At 42.9% G+C, this 23,189-nt stretch overlaps 1 protein-coding gene across 1 annotated transcript in view; it reads right to left on the bottom strand.

The window, feature by feature from the left end:
- SFXN5 (sideroflexin 5) overlaps positions 1 to 23,189 on the bottom strand; it is a 148,253-nt gene that overhangs the window by 115,209 nt on the left and 9,855 nt on the right. The window contains exons 2-3 of the mRNA XM_004369206.3: positions 14,769 to 14,837; positions 2,187 to 2,264 (exon numbers count right to left, since the gene is read on the bottom strand). Of these exons, the coding sequence (XP_004369263.1) occupies positions 2,187 to 2,264; positions 14,769 to 14,837 (147 nt within the window). The remainder of the gene's footprint in view (positions 1 to 2,186; positions 2,265 to 14,768; positions 14,838 to 23,189) is intronic.

Raw genomic sequence — 23,189 nt, 5'->3', positions numbered from 1 at the left:
TAATATCACATGCAAGTAAAATTTTGAAGATCATTCAAAAGCGGTTGCAGCAGTACACTGACAGGGAACTGCCAGAAATTTAAGCCAGTTTCAGAAGAGGACGTGGAACGAGGGATATCATTGCTGATGTCAGATGGATCTTGGCTGAAAGCAGAGAATACCAGAAGGATGTTTACCTGTGTTTTATTGACTGTGCAAACGCATTTGACTTGTGGATCATAACCAATTATGGATAACACTGTGAAGAATGGGAATTGCAGAACACTTAATTGTGCTCATGCAGAACCTGTACATAGACCATAAAGGCAGTCGTTGAAACAGAATAAGACGATATAGTGTGGTTTAAAATCGTGAAAGGTGTGCATCAGGATTGTATCCTTTCACTATACTTATTCAATCTGTATGCTGAGAAAGTAATCCAAGAACCTGGATTATATGAAGAAGAACGTGGCATCAGGATTGGAAAAAGACTCATTAACAACTTGCAAATATGCAGATGACACAACCTTGCCTGCTGAAAATGAAGACGACTTGACGCACTCACTGATGAAGATCAAAGACTACAGCCTCCAGTATGAATTATACCTCAACATAAAGAAGACAAAAACTCTTGCTTCTACTGCTGGACCAATAAGAAACATCATGATAAACAGAGAAAAGATTGAAGTTGTCAAGGGTTTTATTTTACTTGGATCCACAACCAATGCCCATGGAAGCAGCAATCAAGAAATCAACATATTGCATTGGGCAAATGTGCTGCAAAAGACCTCTTTATAGTGTTGAAAAGTAAAGATCTCACTTCGAGGACTAAGGTGCGCCTGACCCAAGCCATGGTATTTTCAACTGCCTCATATGCATGTGAAGAAGACCGAAAAAGAATTGATACCTTTGAATTATGGTATTGGTGAAGAATACTGACTGCCAGAAGAACAAACAAATCTGTCTTGGAAGAAGTACAGCCAGAATACTCCTTAGAAGCAAGGGTGGCGAGACTTCATCTCACTTACTTCGGACATGTGATCAGAAGGGATCAGTCCCTCGTAAAGTAGAGGGTCAGCGAAAAAGAGGAAGACCCTCAACGAGATGGACTGATACAGTGGCTGCAACAATGGGCTCAAACATAGCAACGAATGTGAGGATGGTGCAGGACAGGGCAGTGTTTCCTTCTGTTGTACTTAGGGTCACTATGAGTCAGAACCGACTAGATAGCACCTAACAACAATAATATGATACTGAATATTGATAGACCCCAAAACCATGACAACTATGTTGGTAGGATGGCTGGTGTGGGGAGGAGAAATGTATTTATGGGGTGGGTAATAAAAGAGCAGGATGCTCATCAACCATAACAAAAAAACCAAAAACCTGTTGCTGTCAAGTCAATTCCGACTCATAGCGACCCTATAGGACAGAGTAGAACTGCCCCATAGGGTTTCCAAAGAGTGGCTCGTGGAGTCGAACTGCTGAACTTTTGGTTAACAGTCGAGCTCATAACCACTTCGCCACCAGGCCCCTCTACTGTAATAAATAATGCAAAAGATCAAATTGAGAAACAGCAGGAAAAGCAAGCATATTGGTTTTAAATATAGATCCCTGGCAGAAAAAAAACAGCTAAAAGTAGCTGCTTCTGGGGAACAGAAGTGGGAACTGGGGAGAAGTGGGGAGCATACTGATAGTTTTTCTTACAAGTGTTTCAGCACTATTTGACTTTTTGAACTATACACATGTATTACTTCGGGAAATAGTAAAATTAATTTTAACTTTAAAACTTTTTGAAGTTAAAATTTATGAACAAAAAGAAACACTTTGGCACATTAGTCAATAGTTTTGTTTTTTATAATGTAAATATTCCCACCATAGCTGATTTCAAGCCACCACCATGATGTCACTGGATGTGGAGGTGGGAAGAGATATATACAGTCAGCTCTTGAAGGACATGTGGGCTCCTCCAGCACACCACTGCCTTTGGGCCTCTCTAGCCTTATCAGCCCCCATGATTCCCACCACACCGAGGATTCAGGAGAGATCTGAATATCCCTTCCAAAGAGCCAGAAATCCACAGGGGTATGCAGCAGCAGTAGAAGTGATTACTGAGGGTATAGAGGGGGTTCTGGCTGCAGGGAAGGGGCTAGGAATTTGCCATTTCCCTTCCCCTCCCCACATGCCATCACTCCCACCTCCAGTACCTGTTCATTGGTGACCCCAGGGCGCAGGGTCCCATGCTTGTAGTCCTCCAGCAGCTGCACAGCCTCTCTGAGACGTCTCTGTGGGGGAAAGAAAAGGGACATTGAGGGGCACAGGTCCAAGGCTTCTTTCCTTTGTAGGATTGCATTAGTATCAATCAAGTACTGCAGTGTTTCGTGTGCAAGGCCTCACGGGACACACACAGATACAACCTAAATGTCCTTCCACAGGAAAATGGCTAAACAACAGTGGCCTGGTAACACTATGGAACATTATTTGGCAGTTTAAAAAGTGAAGTAAATCTGTATATGATTCCATGGCCATATCTCCAAGATGCAGAGTGAGAAAGATAATTGCAGAGCAGTATGATGCCATTCATTGTACCAAACAAACAAAACCCACACACATATAAAACGGTATTTTCTTTGAGAAACTTATGTATGTAAATGCATGAAAAAAAGCTCTGAAAGGAGACTCACCAAATTGCTAACAGGTGTTACCTCAAATAGGGATTAAAAAGGGCCCAGAATTGTCAGAAGAAACTTTAATCTTAATTGTAATGTTGAAAGTTTTTATGAAGAGAATATATTTTTATAATACTTATATAATTTCTTTTAAATATTTTATAAACACTAGTAGAGATTACATATTAAAATACATATGGCTACAGTAACTGATAGAAGAAAAAAAAGCTGATAGAACTGTATGATTTTTTTCAATCTTAAAAACTAAAGAGACAGCAACAGTGACAGAAGGCAATCTGTGTTCACCAAAAGACTTCTATAAGAATGTTCACAGCAGCACTATTCATAATAGCCCCAAACTGGAAACAACTTAAATGTTAATCAATAGTAGAATGGATAAGTAAATAGTAGTATGCACTCACAATGGAATACTATGCAGCAATTTAAAAAGCAAACTATGAATACCTGTAACAATGTATATGAATCTCACAGACGTAATGTGGCAGACTGTATTTTCCAAAGATGGCCGCCCCAATACCTCCCATCCCCATGCTCTTCTAGAACCTCCCACCCCCATCCAGAGTAGAGTCTATGTCCCCTCCCCCTGATCCTGGGAAGGTCTTTGTGACTACCTCAACCAACAGAGGGCAGAAGGGACGCAATGTGACTTCTGAGACTCATTTATCAAAATGGCTTGCACTTACACCTTGTTATCTTAGGATGCTTGTTCTTGGATCCCGGCCATCATACTGGAAGGAAGCCCAAGACTCATGTGGCTGTGAACTGAGGCCTCTGGACCACAGCTCCAGCTGAGCCTAGGCAGCACCAGCTTGCCCAACATGTGAGCAAGCCATCTAAAATGTGTCTTCCAGATACTAGTCGAGCTGCCCTTGCTGAATGCCACATGGAGCAGAGACAAAGCAACCCCTCTGAGCCCTGCCAAAATTGAAGATCAATGAGCAAAATAATGAACTGTTGATGTTTTAAGCCACTAAATTTTACATAGTCAATAAAACACAGGAAACATCTTTCTGGTGTTCTCTGCTTTCAGCCAGGATCCATCTAATATCAGCAATGATATACCTGGTTCCACGTCCCCTTCTGAATCTGGCTTGAATTTCTGGTAGTTCCCTGTTGATATACCGCAGCAGCCGCTTTTGAATGATCTTCGGCAAAATTTTACTTGCATGCGATATTAATGATATTGTTCAATAATTTTCGCATTCACTTGGATCACCTTTCTTGGGAATAGGCATAAATGTGGATCCTTCCAGTTGGTTGGCCAGGTAGCTGTCTTCCAAATTTCTCTGCATAGACGTGTGAGCACTTCCAGTGCTGCTTCCATTTGTTGAAACATCTCAGTTGGTATTCCGTCAATTTCTGGAACCTTGTTTTTTGCCAATCCCTCCAGTGCAGCTTGGACTTCTTCCTTCAGTACCATCGGTTTCTGATCATATGCTACCTCCTGAAATGGCTGAATGTCGACCAATTTATTTAGCCATACACTTAAGGTTTTACATGTATGTTTTATCATATGAAAGTTGTGCTGTATGTATGTATGCACGCATATATGAAGTCCCTGGGAGGTAAAAACGGGTAACATATTCTGATGCTAACCAAAAAATTTAGAGGTTTGAGTCCACCCAGAGGTGCCTGAGAAGAAAGGTCTAGCAATCTACTTCCAAAAAACCAGCCACTGAAAACCCTGTGAAGCACAATTCTACTCTGACACACAGGGGGTCACCATGAATCGGAGTCGAACCGATGGCAACTGGTTTATGTTGTACCTCAGAAAAATTAACAACAGACAACAGTGATAGAAGGCAGCCTATGTCAAGGGCCAGATGAGGGGCCCAGACATCAGAGATGCCCAGTGTGAGGGAGGAAACCCAGTGACACCACCCTGTTCCCCTTCTGGCTGAGGGACATGACTGTCTGTGGACAGGAGTGCAGAGAGACCTCAGTGTATGCCCCTTGGTCTAAAAGAAGGAGGGCAGCACCAGCAAGGGTGCCCCAGTGGGGCAGACTGGGGGTTTGCTGAGCTGGCTGATAGCATGGTTGCATGGGAAGAGAAATGAACAGCTGCCTCCTGGACTGTAACAGCAGGAATAACCGTCCACTCAGACAAGCCAGTGAGGCCACCTTCGATCCTTCAGGCCTGTGTGTGAAGCACCTGTGCCCAGCACTGGTCTAACCCAGGGCTGCCCACAGCAGAACCGTTGGCAGACAAGGGGCCAGGAAAAGGTAGCCTGAATGCTAAAAAGTACTGACCTTCTCTTTTTCAATTATATGGATATCAATTCTTAGATTACAAAAAAATCCCTTCTCAGAATGTCTCCAAAGTGGAGATGTCTTCGTGGGGTTATTTTTTTCCCCCAGTTAGATAAGTAATCCGTGTTGTTTAGGGAAAATGTCATAAAAAAATACAAAAGCACAAACCTAATTTTAAATCACCTGTAATCACACCACTGAGATACTCATGCAAGAGTGAGGATGATTTTCCTTCTAGACTTAATGTACTTGTTTTTCAACGAAAATGGGATCACATTGTCTTAACTTGCCTATGGTTGCACAGGTAGTAAGGGAGCAACTCAGTATTTGAACCCAGAGTTTAGTTAAACTTGCTTTGCCCGTTCCCCATACACACACTCAACAGACTCAAGGCCTCCTAGCAATGCAGCAAGCTCCCCACCAAAGCCAGTTTCCTCTGCTGTCGCAGCCTTTGGTGACCTGCACAATGAACGCTCTACTTTCCAACGCTGAGTGGTGAATGGCCCCGTGTTCTCATTAATTTTCCCACTCCAGGGATTCTCCTGAGTTCCTATAACAACCTGGCCAGATTCCATCTCATTTGACATGGTCATCAAAGGGAGCCCTCCTGCCAAAAGAATAAGTTCCAAAGAGCCCTGAGCTTGGCAAAAGGCATGGGCTAAGAGAGTACTAAATTCAAAGTTCCTGAAGACAAGTCCAAAAATCCAGGACTGAAGGAAGCTAGAATATGTTTTTCTGCCCCTGGGGGCTATAGGCTGGCCTTAAATTAAAAAAAAAAAAAATATTGCCATCGAGGCAATTCCTATTCATGGCGACCTCCATGTGTTACAGAGTAGAACCGCTCCATAGGGTTTTCTTGACTGTAACTTTTAAGGGAGCAGATCACCAGGCTTTCTCTTCCATGGCGCCACTGGGTGGTTTCAAACTGCCAACGTTTAGGTTAGTAGTTGAACACAAACCACTTGTGCCACCCAGGGACCTACAGGCCGGCCTTGGGCCTTACTATCTTTCAACCACAGCCCCTACTGGAGCTGCAGCCCCAAGCCCTGTGGAGTACAGTCCCTAAACCACCCGTCATGATGGGTCACTAAGCATTGGCTGTTCTAGGGGCTAGGAGAAGGGCCTCCCTGCTTTCAGCCCTCCTTTCACCCTGCTGTATTGTCAGGCTTGGCAGAAGGGCCTGGGCACTGCAAGGGTGGGAAAAGCCTGGGAAGTTGGTGGCAGGGTGAACTCTGCAGGAAGTCTTTTCAACCAGGAAAAAGCAAGCAGCAGCAGCCCTGAATGCAAAGAACTTTGAGGGCCCTGCAGGCCCGCAGACAAGGCTGTGGCCCCTCTCTGGAGCCCTAGAAAGAATGGGGAGGGGAACGGCCCAAGCTGCCACTTCCCAAACTCCATCTCCTTCACCAGCCTGCCTGCCTTGTGCCTGCCCGTCAGAAAGTGTCACCATGAGGGTCACTCCTTGTCTGGTCCCCAGAAGGTCCCTCTGGAAACATCTTCCCCAGTTGCAGAGGGCTGAGCAGTGGAGAGCTCTGCCCCTCCAGTCCTGTCCCCAAGTCACTGTGGGGAAAGGAGTAGGAAGCAAAAGGGCAGTCTCAGAGTGTTTGAGTGGTGACCAGAGAGGGCAGGATATCGGGATGGTCAGGAGAGGAGAGACAGACACAGGAAGGAAACCAAAACGAAACCAAACCCATGCCATTGACTTGATTCCGACTCATAGTGTCCCTTTAGGACACAGCAGAACTGCCCCATAGGGTTTCCAACGAGCGGCTGATAGATTCAAACTGCTGACCTTTTGGTTAGCAGCCAAGCTCTTAACCACTGTGCCACGAGGGCTCCACAGGAAGGAAAGGGCACATAAAGAAAAGTTAGGGATAGAGTCATCAGAAGTAAAACTAATCTTCTAGAGGCATGGTAAGGGTACCACAGCTCACCCCCAAACTAAATGCAGATGGCTACTCTTTGTTTGGCTAACAGAGATGTCCAAATGATTTAAATATACTATTACATTTAATTCATTATAATCAAATTTAACATACTAAATATGTGATGGCAGTGGTAACACCACAGGAGAAGAGACAGAGGCCAGGAGGTAAATAGAACCCCAAAATACTTCATACCCCCACCTTATGGCAAAATGAACCACCACCCTCTGGGTCCTACCTACATGTTCCCACCTCCTGATCTTGCCATAGTGTTCCCTTCACCAGGACATTCTTCTTCCCCATAGTTCATCACCATCCCTAGCTCCCTACTCCTCCAGTGAGAACCCTGGCCCTCAACATCAGGACAATTATTTACTTACGCTATCGTACAATACACCCAAAATAGTTTCAGATTGCTACACAATACTAGTGTGTATTCAGTTGTTATTATTAACACTATTCCAGTTAGTATGAAAATCTGTTACCCATTCATTCCCTTAAATAATTATTGAATTCAAAACAGCAAATTCCTTTCATTTTCCATCCATAACTAGAAGTAAATTACCCATACGTCTGTGGCAACTGATTTTCAACAAAGGTGCCAAGTCCATTCAACAGCAAAAGAATAATGTCTTCAACAAATCATGCTGCGACAACTGCCTCTCCACACGCAGAAGACTGCAGCTGGACCCATACCTCACATCACATATGAAAATTAACTCAAAATGGATCAATGATCTAAATATAAGAACTAAAACCATAAAACTCTTAGAATAACACATACAGGTAAAGTTTCAGGACCTAGTTTTTGACAATGGATTCTTAGATATGACACCAAAAACACCAACAACAAAAGAAAAAAAAATAGATACATTGGACTTCATTTAAAAAAAAATAAGTACATCAAAGGACTTTTTTAAGAAAGTGAAGAGAGAACTTACAGAATGGGAGAAAATATTTGGAAACCATACATATGTAAAAAACTCTTACAATTCAATAACAAAAAGACAAACGACCTAATTTAAAAATGGGCAAAGGAAGATTAGATAGGAAACTTAGGGGGCAGTGAGTGTATGTTAATGAGGGAGGAACAACTCAGAAAAGGAGGGTGAGAATGGTTGCACAACTCAAAGAATGTAATCAATGTCACTGAATTGTATATGTAGAAATTGTTGAATTAGTGTATGTTCTGCTGTGTATATTCTCAATAACAACAAAAATAAAATAAATTATAAATTAAAAAATGGGTAAAGGACTTGAATAGACATTTCTTCAAAGAAGATATACAAATGACCAATAAGCACATGAAAAGATGCTCAACATCATTAGTCATTGTTGTTAGGTGCCCTCAAGTCAATTCTGACTCATAGCGACCTAATGTGACAGAGTAGAACTGCCCCATAGGGTTTTCTTGGCTGTAATCTTTAGGGAAGCAGATCACCAAGTCTTTCTTCCATGGAGCCGCTGGGTGAGTTTGAACTGCAAAGCTTTCAGTTAGCAGTCAAACTCCTAAGCGTTGGAGGCATCAGTGCTCCTTCATTAGTCAACGGGGAAATGCAAATCAAAACCACAATGAAACACCACTTTACATCCACTAGGAAGGTTATTATCAAGAAAATGGAAAATAACAAGTGTGGGTGCTGAGAAATTGGAACCCTCACGCATGGCTGGTAGGAATGTAAAATGGTACAGCCACTGTGAAAAACAGCTTGGCGATTCCTCAAAAGTTAAACATAGGTTTACCATATGACCCAGCAATTCCATTCCTCAGCATATACCCGAAAGAACTGAAAGCAGGTACTCGAACAGATACTCGTACACCAGTGTTCACTGCAGCATTATTCACATAGCCAAAAAAGTGGAAACAACCCAAGTGTCCAAGTGTCCATCAACAGATGAATGGATAGACAAAATGTAGTTATATCCAGACAATGGAATACTATCCAGCCATGAAAGAAATAAAGCTCTGATACATGCTACGTACAACATGGATGAACCTTGAAAATATGCTCAGTGGCATAAGTCACACACAAAAGTACAAATATTGTATGATCCCACTTATATGACATATGAAAATAGGCAAATGCATAGACATAAAAGCTTACTGTGGTTACTAGGGGTTGCGGAGGGGAAGGGAAATGGCGAGTTATTACTTCAGGGGTGCTAAGTTTCTATTTAGAGTGATGAAAAACATTTGTAAATGGATAGTGGTGTTGGCTGCACAACATAGTGAATGTAATTAATGTCACTAAATTGTACACTTAAAAATGGTTAGAAGGGCAAACGTTTTGTTATACAAGTATCACCCGCATTACGCCACTTTGCTGTTTGTGTGTGTGTGTGCTTTAGATGAAGTTTTACAGAGCAAATTAGTTTCTCATTAAACAATTAATACACATATTGTTTGGTGACATTGGTTGTCAACCCTGCAACACGTCAACACTCTCTCCTCCTCCACCTTGGGTTTCCCTTTTCCATTTGTCCAGCTTTACTGTTCCCTCCTGCCTTCTCATCCTTGCCCCTGGGCTGGTGTGCTCATTTAGTCTTGTACACATGGTTGAGCTACATGTATTACTGTTTGTTTTATGGGCCTGTCTAATCTTTGGCTGAAGGGTGAACCTTAGGAGTGACTTCAGTACTGAGTTAAAAAGGTGTCTATAGACCATACTCTTAGGGTCTCTCCAGTCTCCGTCAGACCAGGAAGTCTGGTCTTTCTTTGTGAGTTTGAATTTTGTTCTACATTTTTCTCCAGCTCGGCTCGGGACCCTCTATTGTAATCCCTGTCAGAGCAGTAGGTGGTTGTAGCCGGGCACCACCTAGTTGTGCTGGACTCAGTCTGATGGAGGCTGTGATAGTTGTGGTCCATTAGCCCTTTGGACTAATCTTACCCTATGTCTTTGGTTTTCTCCATTCTCCCTCGCTCCAGACGGGGTGGGACCTGTGTAGTATCTTAGATGGCCACTCACAAGCTTTTAAGACCCCAGATGCTACTCACCAAAGTAGGATGTAGAACATTTTCTTTATAAACTATGTTACGTCAATTGAGCTAGATGTCCCGAAACCATGGTCCCCAGCCCTCAGCCCAGTAATTCAATCCATCAGGGAGTTTAGATGTGTCTATGAAGCTTCTATGACTTTGCCTTGGTCAAGTTGTGCTGACTTTCCAAGTTTTGTGTACTGTCTTAAACTTCACCAAAGTTACCACTGATCTATTGTCTAGTTAGTACACCATTTTGCTTTTATCAAAGACCTACATTAGTACATGTTTTCACTAACCAAAAGAAATCCAAAGAGGATTTTCACTTTTACGAAAAAAGGCAAAAAGCAGAAATAGCCTTTGTTTTGCAGTGAGCCCCTAATTAAAGAGGCAGGGTGCACCCCAAGCAGTGAGAGTGGTATCGCCAAGCTCCTTCCCCAGGAACTGTACTCAGCATCTCAGCTTTCACTATATGTTAGTGTTGTTTTAGGTTTTATGTGTTATTTGGTATGACTTAGCAGATTATTTTTTGGGTCTGGGAATGCTCAAAAAATTTTCCCATATAAATTAATGGTAATTGCTTCTTTGCTTTACACCATTTCGGCTTACGAAAGGTTTCATAGGAACGCCGTACTTTCGGATAGTGGGGGAACCGGTATATATTTTGCCAAAATAAAAATGTTTTTAAAAATGTAACTTTGATGTCAGCAGGTACAGCTTTGCCCCTCAGAAATCTAGATATAATTCCTTGGCCCATGTGGAAGGCCAAACCCTTCCCCTTTGGGGTTCTGCAAGCTCCTGCTGGTTTCCTTCCTCAGGCCTGATTCTGCATACTTTGCACCGTGGACAGAAGACTCCCAGTCCTTCAGGATCCCCCCAGACCCTGATGGAACAGGAGAAAAGTAGGGTGCAGAACTCAAATTCTAGTAAAAAGACTAGACTTAATGGTCTGACCAAGACTGGAGGAACCCCAGAAGGCATGGCCCCTGGACTCTCTGTCAACCCAGAACTAAAACCATTCCCAAGGCCAACTCTTCAGACAAAGATTAGACTGGACTATGGGACATAAAATGATACTTGTGAAGAGTGTGCTTCTTAGCTCAAGTAGATACATGAGACTAAATGTGCAGCTCCTGTCCAGAGGTGAGATGAGAAGGTGGAGAGGGTCAGGCGCTGGATGAATGGACACAGGAAATCAGGGGTGGAAAGGAGGGGTATGCTGTCACAGTATAGGAAGAGCAATTAGGGTCACATAACAATGTATGTATAAATTTTTGTATGAGAGACTAACTTGAATTGTAAACTTTCACTTAAAGTACAATAAAAAATAAAACATTCCCCCCAGAAATGTATTCTTACACAGATTTCAAGAACCAGGCGGGCTTTACCGACAACTCCACAGAAATGATGATGGAGGGGATAATATTGCAACACTGCAACTTTTCCAAGCACAAGGGGCATCACCCATCTCAGAAGAGCCCCCAGCCCAGTCCCTATTGTGGAATTTCTTTTACTGCCCTTACAACTCATCCCAGTTTCTTGTGCTCCTTCCCAATGTTTTTTCCTTCTCTCTCCTCTCCTTTTAGAATCAAAAAGCACAATTCTTCCCCCTCTGCCAAGCAGAGCAACCTCTTCCCTCCTCTGAAACCTTGTTCAAGGCATTCTTAGAACAAAGACAGCCTTCTTACTAAGAGAAATTATGGTGAATAAAATTTTCTCCACCTCATTACACATACAAGGGTTGGAATCTTTTTAAAGCTTGATCAGTTATAAATGGCAAACAAGTAGCTGCAAAGCTTCCTCAAGATGAGTCTATCTACTGACTCAGCTACTGCCCCTCAGAACCCGGTCACTATATGGCTTAGCTGTTCAGGATCTTTCCAGCTCAGGAAACCAGCTTCCAGAGTCACTCCCCTCAGGTCCGCCATTATCCTCCTACCCTCACAGACAAGGAGCCCTGGTGGCACAGTGGTTAAGAGCTTGGCTGCTAACTAAAAGGTTGGCAGTTCGAATCCACCAGCTGCTCCCTGAAAGCCCTATGAGGCAGTTCTACTCTGTCCTATAGGGTTGCTATGAGTCAGGATAGACTCGACAGCAACGGGTTTGGTTTTCTCACAGACAAACAGGCCCACCCCAGATCTCCTCCAACTGGGCAGCTGTCACCCCACGTTCCCTCCCAGGACACCAGCCAGAAGGGACCTCCCCAGTATCTCCACAGCTCATAGGGGAGGGGCTCAGGTAAGAACTTTTCCCCTCAGCACCCGAAATTTCTCATTGCTTTGATGGAGATAGCTTTGCTAAGCAACCTGCCTGGGCTAGAGTCAGCAAAAGTTAAGTCCACTGCCTACCTGGCCTGGAGGCCCCACTCATGGCCCTTCCAGAGTTTTTAGGGACTAGAAGAACTTCTGTGGGCAGAAACTTTCTGAATGCATGGCAGGTTGTGCTGGAAATAGTCCCAAATGGGGTGCAGAGGGCAGGCGAGGTGTGTATGTTTCTGGAAAGCTCATCAGAATTTCTGATGAGGGAAGGGAGCAGGTGAAATTTGAGGAATATTCTAAAATTGCCATCGCTTTGGTGATGTTCTAGTCAGTATATATTTAACTGGTTTTGACATTTCAATTAATAGTAAAGTATGACATTTTTGTATTTACTGATAGAGGAAACCAACTAAAAATGGTTTAGTGATGTATGAGAACATCGGGGTCTTTTAAAATGCAAGAGTTGAAAAAGATGTGGTACAAGAAGGAGAGTTGTAAAGTGAAATGGTCTGGGAATGGAAGGAGGGAGAGGTATGTAGCTAGTCATCTCTCCCCAAAGCCACTGCCTGCTTGTGGTAATTCTGAGGAGCACTGAAATGCCTCCCTACCTCCCAAGCCTCCCTCCATCTATCTCTCAGTGTGCCTCAAAGTCCACCATTAGCACCTCTAGACTTTGAGTTAAGCACTGGCCACTGCTGACTTCTCAATCAAGCAGGTGGCATTTGTGTTGGGATTTTAGGACTGCAATTGTACAGTTTTGCACAGTTCTGGAACTTTCTATTAAGACACATTACCTAGGCTAGGTAAGTAGTTTCTCTAGTATAGTGCTATTCCAAAATTTTTATGTAATCACATAATAACTCTATTAGATACCCCAGACAGAGCCTAGAAGTACAGTAGCTTTGACTTCAAGAGGTGGTAGACCTAGAAGAGCAGATAAGGCCCAGCAGTAAAATACCTGAGCTCTTCATTCGTGCTGAGATACAGTAAGAAACCACATAACAGGGTAGTTTCTACATTTCACATTACTGGACTACTTTTATCTAGGATGGTCCTAGGCCCAGATGCCCAACAAGCCTTGTGCTTCCTTCCATCATGGCTTTTCCCTCCTAGAGCTAATCAGCTCTGGGCCTGAAACAAGTCAATGCTCAACACAGAAAAGATGTGCAGTGAAGTCCTGTTCACTTGGGAAGCAGACTCAGAGGCTCAATGACTTGCTCCAGGGTTTGTCGGGATCCAGGGTCTGAGTTCAGGCCTTCTGTCAGCTAACTGATCTTGGATAAGTTCCATTAACTCAAGTTACCTGAATACGAGAGCAAACTAGCTAAGAGTAAGGGTTCTGGAGACAAGCTTATCTGAATTCATACCCTGACTCTACCATTTGCCAACTCTGTGACCATGTACATGAGATTTAACTTCTGTCTGTCTGTTTCCTCATCTATAAAATGGAACTTATAGGGTTGCTTTGACTTATTCTGATCAACTAATGCATGTAAAATGCTTATAAGACTGCCTGGCTCACAGTAAGTGCTTAATCAATATTTGCTATATTTTATGTGCACACATTCCCATATGCATTTGTAAGTACATATAAAAAGCCTATAAGACAAATCTCTTAGAATGACTATAATAAAAAAATTTTAAACTGACAATATCAAGTGTTGGTGAAGATGTGGAGCAACTAGAACTCTCATACATTGCTGATGGGAATGTAAAATGATACAACTACTTTGAACAACAGTTTGGCAGTTTCCTATAAATACATAGTTACCATATGAGCCAGCAATCCCATTCCTAGTTATTTACCCAAAAGAAATAAAAACATACACCCACACAAAGAATGTTCACAGAAGTCTTATTCATAATTGTCAAAAACTGGAAACAGCCTAGGTATTCATCAATAAGTAAATGGATAAACAAAATTCAGTGGAATTTCCATTCAATGGAATACTATTCAGCAATAAAAATGGATGAACTACTGATACATGCAACAACATAGATAAATCTCAAAAGCTTTATGTTAATAAAGGAAAGAAGCCAGGAATAAAAGGCTACATATTGTAGGATTCCATTTATACGACATTCTAGAAACAGCAAAAATCAGGACAGAACACATCAGTGGTTGCCAGAGGCTTTTTAGGGTGATGGAAATGTTCTACATCTTGATTGTGGTAGTGGGTACCTAAATGAATACAGTTGTCAAAACTCACAGAAAGATACACCTAAAAAAGGTAAGTTATACCTTAATAAACCTGACATTTAAAGCCATTAATAGTCACCTATGAGAAGGCAGAACTGAGTAGAGAAGATGTATAAAGGATATTTTTTGTCCTACTTAAACATATCTGTATTGTTTCAACTTTTATAATGAGCATATAATCCATGTACTTGATAATAATTTTGTTAAATTTTAGATAATAACAATGATATCCACTTGGAAGGGATGTTGTGAGATCCAAATGAAATATGTATATAAAGCACATATCACAGTGTATAAACTCAAATATATATATGTATACTTATATATGCATATATATATGTATATATCTGGTATTTTCCTCTCACCTGCCACCACCCCCTTATCTTTTTCATCCCCTACCCTCCTTGCTCCTTCAGATGACCCACAGATCTTCTGAAGTGACAAAGTACAAAAGCCAAGGTGCCTCCATGGAGAGTGACAGCCATGACTTACCTCAGTGACAAAGAGTGTGCGAGGGTCGATGATATCCAAGAAGTGCCTGAAGCGGCCATAGAAGGAAGTCTGGAAAAGGGGGTGGGTGAGAAGAATAGATCAGTCACTGCACACCATCCTCCAGACACAGAGGACCCCACCCAGCAGCTCACCCTTATTATTCGGGCCCCACAACCCCCCAGATGACCCATAGGGGTAATAAATACCAACAAGTCCTCACCGCTCAGGAACCTAGGGGCAGCTTTCCCAGGTCTGAGGGCTTTCTAAAGTCAACTCAGAAAGACCACGAAGATTGGCACTCAGTGATCTTCTTCACTTCTTTTCAAGGTGCTCTGTTTTCCTCCCTCCCTCCCAACGACCTGAGATTCACTCTGAGCCCTCCAGAAGCCCCCCACGCACAACTGGGCATGTAGGCTGGAGATGAGGCCTCCTCTCTAGCCCTCTCTCAGCCTTCCCTAGGACCCACTGGGTGAGGGAGGGTCCCACCTGCCCCTCACAGGTCTTCTCCAGGGCCCATCTCAGGCTCTGCCTCTGGGGGGATGCTCCCCACTGCTGAGCTCAAACACGATAGCATCAGGCTTACAACCCTCAGGCCCTCTTTCACGCACAGCCCTGGACCTGCCAAGAGCTGCAGGACAGGGGCCAGCTCCCCAGAGCCTTGCCTCATAGCAGAGGCCTTGGGAAAGAGGGCTTTGTGCTAAACAGGCCACAGGCATTAGAGCACAATGAAAGGAAAACAAGCAATGCCTCCACTGGGCATTCTGCCCCGGGGACAAAGCCAGCTAGGCAAAGCTGGTCCCAACGAGAGGCGACAGGGTACCAAGTTAGGGGGTGGGGGTTCATGCCTCACTGGGCTCCTGATTCTTCCCTGGTGCCCCACAGCTCTCCAAGCATCACCCTCTGCATGGTGGAGGAAATAGAAGCCTCCATACTCCCTCCTCTTGCTCGCTAGACCATCGGACCCAGCCTCCAACCTCGGCTCCTTTCCTTTCCCAATAAAGGCTCTGCAACAGGCTTCAGGTCACCTCAAAGCCCCCATCCTGCCTCCACCTCTCTGCTCACTGTGGTAGTCCCCGCACGCAGCACCCTCTCCACTCTCTACCTTCACCCCCCACCCAGGTGCTGCCTTTCACAAGCCAGGTCAAGCTGCAGCACCATTCCTAACCCAAACTATTACTTCTCTAACCTCTTATAACTCAAATGGCCTAAACCATTTCCCCACTTAAGACGTATATACATGATGCTCACAGTGTGGGCTTGGCAAAATTTCACCTCTAAGAATTTAGTCTAAGGAAACAATCAGAGATGTTCAGAGATATGCTTAGAGGTATATGCCAAAGATGTTCACTGCTGCATTATTTATAAAGGTGGATGGTTACATAATGATGGTCAATTCATATGATTGAATACATGTAGCTATTTAACACCATGTTTTCAGACAATATTTATGACATGGAAAAAATGCTTATGATTTTGTGAAATGCAAATAAGCAGTATGATTGCAACTTAATAGGCAAAGAGATAAACAGAGCTAGGTGGATCTTGGCTGAAAGCAGAGAATACCAGAAAGATGTTTACCTGTGTTTTATTGACTATGCAAAGGCATTTGACTATCTGAATCATAACAAATTATGATAACATTGCAAAGAATGGGAATTCTAGAACACTTAATTGTGCTCATGAGTAACCTGTACATAGATCAAGAGGCAGTTGTTTGAACAGAACAAGAGGATACTGTGTGGTTTAAAATCAGGAAAGGTGAGCGCCAGGGTTGTATTGTTTCACCATATTTATTCAGTCTGTATGCTGAGCAAATTATCCAAGAAGCTAGACAATGTGAAGAAGAACGTGGCATCAGGATTGGAGGAAGACTCATTAACAACCTGTGATACGCAAATGACACAACCTTGCTTGCTGAAAGCAAAGAGGACCTGAAGCACTTACTGATGAAAATCAAAGACTACAGTCTTCAGAATGGATTACACTTCAACATAAAACAAAAATGCTCACAACTGGACCAATAAGCAACATCATGATAAACGGAGAAAAGACTGAAGTTGTCAAGGATTTCATTTTACTTGGATCTACAATCAATGTCCATGGAAGCAGCAGTCAAGAAATCAAATGACCTATTGCATTGGCCAAATCTGCTACAAAAGACTTCTTTAAAGTGTTGAAAAGCAAAAACGTCACCTTGAAGACTAAGGTGTGCCTGACCCAAGCCACGGTATTTTTAATTGCCTTATACGCATGGGAAAGCTGGACAAAGAATAAGGAAGAACAAAGAAGAATTGATGCCTTTGAATTATGGTGTTGGTGAATAATATTGAATATACCATGGACTGCCAGAAGAACGAACAAATCTGTCTTGGAGGAAGTACAGCCAGAATGCTCCTTAGAAGGAAGGATGGTGAGACTTTGTCTCATGTACTTTGGACATGTTATCAGGAGGGACCAGTCCCTGGAGAAGGACATCATGCTTGGTAAAGTAGAGGGTCAGTGAAAAGGAGGAAGACCCGCAATGAGATGGACTGACACAGTGGCTGCAATAATGTAATGACTGTGAGGATGGCGCAGGACCGGGAAGTGTTTTGTTTCATTGTACGTAGGGTCACTATGAGTCAGAACTGACTTGATGGCACCTAAAAACAACAGGTGGATATTAAATGCATAGCAAAAAGACCAAACAGCATCTAGATCCTGGTCTCTAATATCATTCCCCATGAAAACGAACCAGGGCTTCTTGAAGAAATGGCTGATTCCAGGGCGGGAGCAGGGAAGGTACAAGGTGAGACTGGTACATTTTGTTGTACCATAAAGTAGTGAAGTATTTCCAAAATGATGGAGACATGATAAAAGGACACAGGAACCGGCTTTAAGGGACTGGCCAAATCTAGGACAATTTGAGCATAAAAAGAATTAAGAACAGTGATGGATTATAACCTATTGAATAAAATAGGAATCCATGGTCTGTATTGATAATAAAAAGACAAACAATGGGGGAAGAAGAGCTCTTCCTTACAGTAGAAGGTGCACTGATATGTATGGAAGGGGTGGTGAGTCAGAAAACTACCTCTATTAATGATTGGTTCAGGCAAGACTCATCAGTGGATGCTAACCCTAAAGGGAAAGTTTGACAAGAGCAGGATATTTACATGGTCTTAAATTTTCTCCCCACAGATTGTGTGTTAGGCACAAGAGGGGAAAGAGTAAGCATACAATGGAGAAACAGGACAACACCTCGGCAGGGTGATAAAAGTTAACATCACCAGTGAGGTGCACAGTGTGCCTCTGGTGTGATACCCTGAGAAGTTCACACCATCCTTTACATAGTATTCCAGTGGGGCTGAATCTAACCATGAGGAAACATCAGACAAACCCAGATTGAGGAACATTCCCTAAAACAACTGGCCTTCTTCTTCATATGTGCCAATGTCATAAAGACAAAGGAAGGTTGAAGAACTGTTCCAGATTAAAGGAGACTAAAGAGACAACTAAACGCAATGTGTGATTCTGGATTAGATCGTGGACTAGAGGGGGAAAATGCTCTCAAGGACATTATTGAGACAACTGACAAAACTGCAATGTGGATGACAGATTAAAGAATTGTAACCATGTTAAGTTTCCTGAGTACAGCACAGGTACAGTGTTCATGTAAGAGAACACCCTCGTTCTTAAGAGATATACACTGAAGAATTAAAGGATAAGGAGCATGAATGAATGCGGCCTACTCTCAAACGGTTGAGGAAAAATAATGTGTAAATATACAGGATGATCATAAAATTTGTGGAAATGCAGATACTATTACTTTATTTATTTACAGATTAAAGATGTCCTTGATGATATCATGTATATTTACTATGATTCTGGACTTTATGATAGCCCAGTAAACAAAGAAAATAAGGGAAATGTAACGAAATGTCTAGATTGGGTATATACAAAGGTATATGGAAGTTCTCTGTACTATTCTTGCAACTTGTCTGTAAGACTGAAACTGTTTCAAAGTAAAAAGTTAAAACTTCTATTTTAAGAGGAGCTAGACAAAAATTCATTAAAATGTTAATAGAGGTTGCCTCTGGGTAACGAGGTTATAGGTGATTTTTATTTCTTTAACTTTCAAATTGTATACCATGAACACAAATTGCTTTTAAAAGTAAAAAATGGACATTATGTATAATATACAGAAGTCTAATTTTCTATTTTAAAACATATATTAAAACACAAACTGGTGTATTACATGATTACAAGCCCCTGAAGGACAGATGTGAGCTGCTGGACGTTCCCTCTGTATCCTGTTGGCACCTGGTCCAGTGTTACACACCTATCAGGGGATGTACAAATACACCTGCCATGAGAATGAATGAGAGGGCAGATGAGCAGCCAATGGGCCTTGAGGCTTCCTGGAGGAGGCAGAACTCAGGCTGGGCTTTGAAGGGAGGGTAGGATTTGAAAGGGATAGCAGTATGGCAGTCAGCAGTCCAAAGAAGGAAGAGGACCAGCAGGGGCAGAGGTGAGGATCTGGGAGAACAGTCTGAGTGAAGCAGCTTCCTGGCAGTAGTTCAGTAGGACCTTCCAGCCTCTGATTTCCTCTGCAGGTTGACACTGTCTTGATCTTGTCCCAGCCCTGCTCAGCCCTCTTGTGTCATTCTCTGCCACTGCCAGAGAGACCCAGTTAAAGCACTTTGTTCCACAGACATCTACAAATCCCTACAGAGCTAGGCTCAGGGAACACCACAATGACCAAGTCCTCAAGGAGCTCAGACTCCACCTAGAGAGAAATAAGTAAACAAATAACTACAAAACACTATGATCAGTGCTTAAATGAGACATCACAAAGCACAGTGGGGACACACAGATTATTTCTTCCTGGAGTGAGTTGAGGAGGCTTCCCAGAGGAAGGTGAGCTGCGACAAGGGGATGGATGAGTTTCCCAAGCAGAGAAGGTTATAAGCAAGAGCTTGAAGACAAGAATGCTGGGATCAGAAACAGTGCTAGACCCCTGTGGTCTATTCATTCACCAAATAGCTATTGAGGACCTACTGTGCACCCAGCACTGTGCTGAGTCCTGGGGGGGACAGCAAGGCTGATTGACTATGGAGAATGAGGAAAAACAAAGAATCACGGATAATGCCTAGATTCCTAGTTAGACATTAATGCTCATTAATCAGGTGTCATGAATTGAATTGTGTCCCCCCAGATATGTGTCAACTTGGCTAGGCCATGATTCCCAGTACTGTGTGATTGTCCTCCACTTTGTGATATGATTTAATTATCCTCCATTTTGTGATGTATTGTAAATCCTAACCTCTATATGTTAATAAGGCAGGATCAGTGTGGGGTATATCTTGAGCCACAGCCTTCACACCCTTACTTAAGTCACACCCTTACTCAAGTAACACCCTTGCTTGAGTGACACCTTTTATCTTACAAGAGATAAAAGGAGAGAGAAGCAAGAAGAGAGGAGAGGGACTTCACCACCACCAAGAAAGAAGAGCTGGGAGCGAAGCATGTCCTTTGGACCTGGGGTCCCTGCACTAAGAGCCTCCTAGACTCAGGGGAAGAGTGATGCCAAGATACATGGAAAGCTCCAAGGATGCTGTGCCCACAGATGTTGAAAGGAAACAAGGACCTTCCCAGAGAACCGGCAGAGAGAGAAATCCTTCACCTAGAGCTGGCACCCTGAATTCAGACTTCTAGCTACCTATACCGTGAGATAAGAAATTTCTGTTTGTCAAAGCCATCCAATTGTGGTATTTTTGTTATAGCAGCACAGTTAACTAAGACATCAGGACAAGGAAAGCCAGAGTACACTGATTTAGTGAAGCACAAGGTAAAAATTCTATGTTGGTCATATAAGTTTGAGATAGTTAAAGGGCCTTCCAGATGTAACTTTTTTTCAATAAACACTGGAAATATAGGCCTGAGATTCAAGAAAGAGGTTTTGAGATAGAGATGCTAAGCACAGATGTCAGTGGTCTAGTCCAATCAGCCTAAGCCCACCAGGAACAAAACTGCAGTCTAAGTCAGGTTTATTGATTCATTGCAATGCGGGAGGCCACACAGCAGAGGAACTGGCGGTGCCGTACTAAACAATTAATGAAGTGTGGAGTAAAACTTAAAGGAAGCAGTGCTTTCATAGTGTCAAAGCATAGCAGGGCTGTGTGGACAGGGGTCACCATAGGTCTGAAGGTAGAAGTTGATGCAAGGTCTTGTTTCCTGGGACACTATAAAGCTAATGTGGAATGTTGTATCCAGAAACCCCTTAGTTAAAGCTCTGCACTTAGGTTGATGTTAAAACAAGGTTGATCATCTGAGTCAAACTGACGTAGATCCACCAGGCAAGAGGGGGGTGTTTCATTCCTACTGCTATGATTTTAAACAGCAAAGTTTCTGGCAATCTATGATTTTACAGAATGCGATCTCTCAGTGAGTAAAAAAGAGTGGTCACTCAAAGAAGGGGGTTATTATGACACTTTATACCTGCATCAGGTCCTTGGGAGAAACGTTGTTTCTTTGCAACTGGCTTTATCTGGTCTGTTTTCCCAGTCTCATGAATGGCAGGGAAGATTTGTACTTTCTTAGTGTGAGTTACTTCTTACTTTCTCAATAGTTTAAAATGTAGGTTGTTGTTGTTAGTTTTTTTGTTTGTTTTTGTTTTTCCTCCAAAATTCAGCCCCCATCTTTACCCAATTAGAAAGTCAGTGGATTTTTTCCTCCACTTTTCTTTTCTGCAGCCCTGGTGGTGGAGTCGCTAAGAGCTCCGATGCTAACCGAAAGGTAATCAGTTCGAATCCACAAGCTGTTCCTTGGAAATCCTACGGGGCAGTTCTGTCCTATAGGGTCGCTATGAGTAGGAATTCACTCAACAGCAATGGGTTTGGGTTTTTTTTTTTTTTTTTTTCTTTACTGGAAGAATGAGTCAGTCAAGTGATTCCTTCTCTTTTCCTTCACCAGAACGGTGAGCCAGCTAATTCTCGCAGGGACTGTAGGCCTGTAAGCTGCCTTCCCACCTCCATGGCTTGGTCTCAGGCCTGGCTCCTCTCCTCACCTGCAGGCCCCTGGGGTAGAGCAGGCCTTGAGGGCAAGAGCAAAGGGCAAAGGCCTGGGAAGAGTCTGAGAGGCCTTCTGTCGCCAGGCCTCTAAATTGCTACTCTTCAATAAAATACTCACTGAACCTATAGCCCAAAGGCAGAAAGGGTGGACCAGCTCAGTAGTCCACAACCCCAGCTGTACACTGGAATCTCTTCCACCCAGACCAGTTCTGTTGGTCTACAGTGGGGGCCTGGCATCAGTGTTTTTTTTTAACTGCCCAAGTGATTCTAATGCGCAGCCTAGATTGACAGCCATTAGACTAGGTGATCTTGACCTTCTCCATGGCACAAACCAGATAAGCCCTAGGAAACAATAAATCTCTAACCTAAAGGCACTTGATTTTAGAACTTTACTTCAGGCAAATGGTAGGAGAAGCTTCACCACTGCCTCTGGACTCTGAGCCCACACAAACCTCTCAACCTTGAAGGGAAGAGCTCATTTTCCTGTCCAGCAAGTTCTCCGTACCACAAAGCGAGCTCTGTGCAACCTCCCTGTTCTGCTGCAATAGGCTGCACTTGATTTCAAACCCTAGCACACAAACAACGCACTCACAGCCCAATCATCTTAGCAGAAAGAGCAAGGAAGTTAAAAGAGAAAAAAAGCTTATTTCTGGATAGGCTGAAGCACAAATGGGCAGAAGCAGGTATGTTTCTTTGCTGCCCGGAGGTGTCTAGGGCTGAAGAAAAGTAGAGAGCCAGTTCAGGAGAGGAAATGAGAAGAAAAGGAGGAAGAGAGGGAGCAAAGTCGGGTCTCAGAGGCTCATCAGGTACTGTCTTGTCTTTCTCCCCTTCACTAGGCAGTATGGATTAGTGGTTAAAAGCATGGACTGTGAGTATACAAGTAAAACAGGGGCTAGAGGAACATGTTAAACAATACCCCAGGGATGCCACTGCCACATTCAGGATGAGGACATTCTATAGGACAATAAATAGCATGAAAAAAAAGAAGGAAGGAGGGAGGACCAATAGATTAGAAGAGACAAAAGAGACATATCAGCCAAATATAATATTGTGAACCTTGTGGGATCCTGATTCAAACAAAGTATAAAAAAAAATTCTGTGACAATCGGGGAAATATGAATAATAACTGCTTATTTAATGATATTAAGAATTATTTTAGATGTGTTAATAGTTTTATGATTATGTTAAAACTAACTTTAAAAGCCATCAGATATAAACCCCAAAGAGTCCACAAGAAAATTTCCAGAGCTAATAGAGGAATTTAGCAAAGTTGAAGGTTACAAGGTCAACAAACAAAAATCAGTTGGGCTTCTATACACCAAAACAAAAAATAAAAAACCCGTTGCCGTCAAGTCGATTCCGACTCATT

The sequence above is a fragment of the Trichechus manatus genome, unplaced genomic scaffold (assembly GCF_000243295.1).
Source record: "Trichechus manatus latirostris isolate Lorelei unplaced genomic scaffold, TriManLat1.0 scaffold00004, whole genome shotgun sequence".
Lineage (NCBI taxonomy): Eukaryota > Metazoa > Chordata > Mammalia > Sirenia > Trichechidae > Trichechus > Trichechus manatus.
The sequence above is the reverse complement of the archived record's forward strand: the minus strand, read 5'-3'. Positions and strand labels throughout refer to the sequence as shown.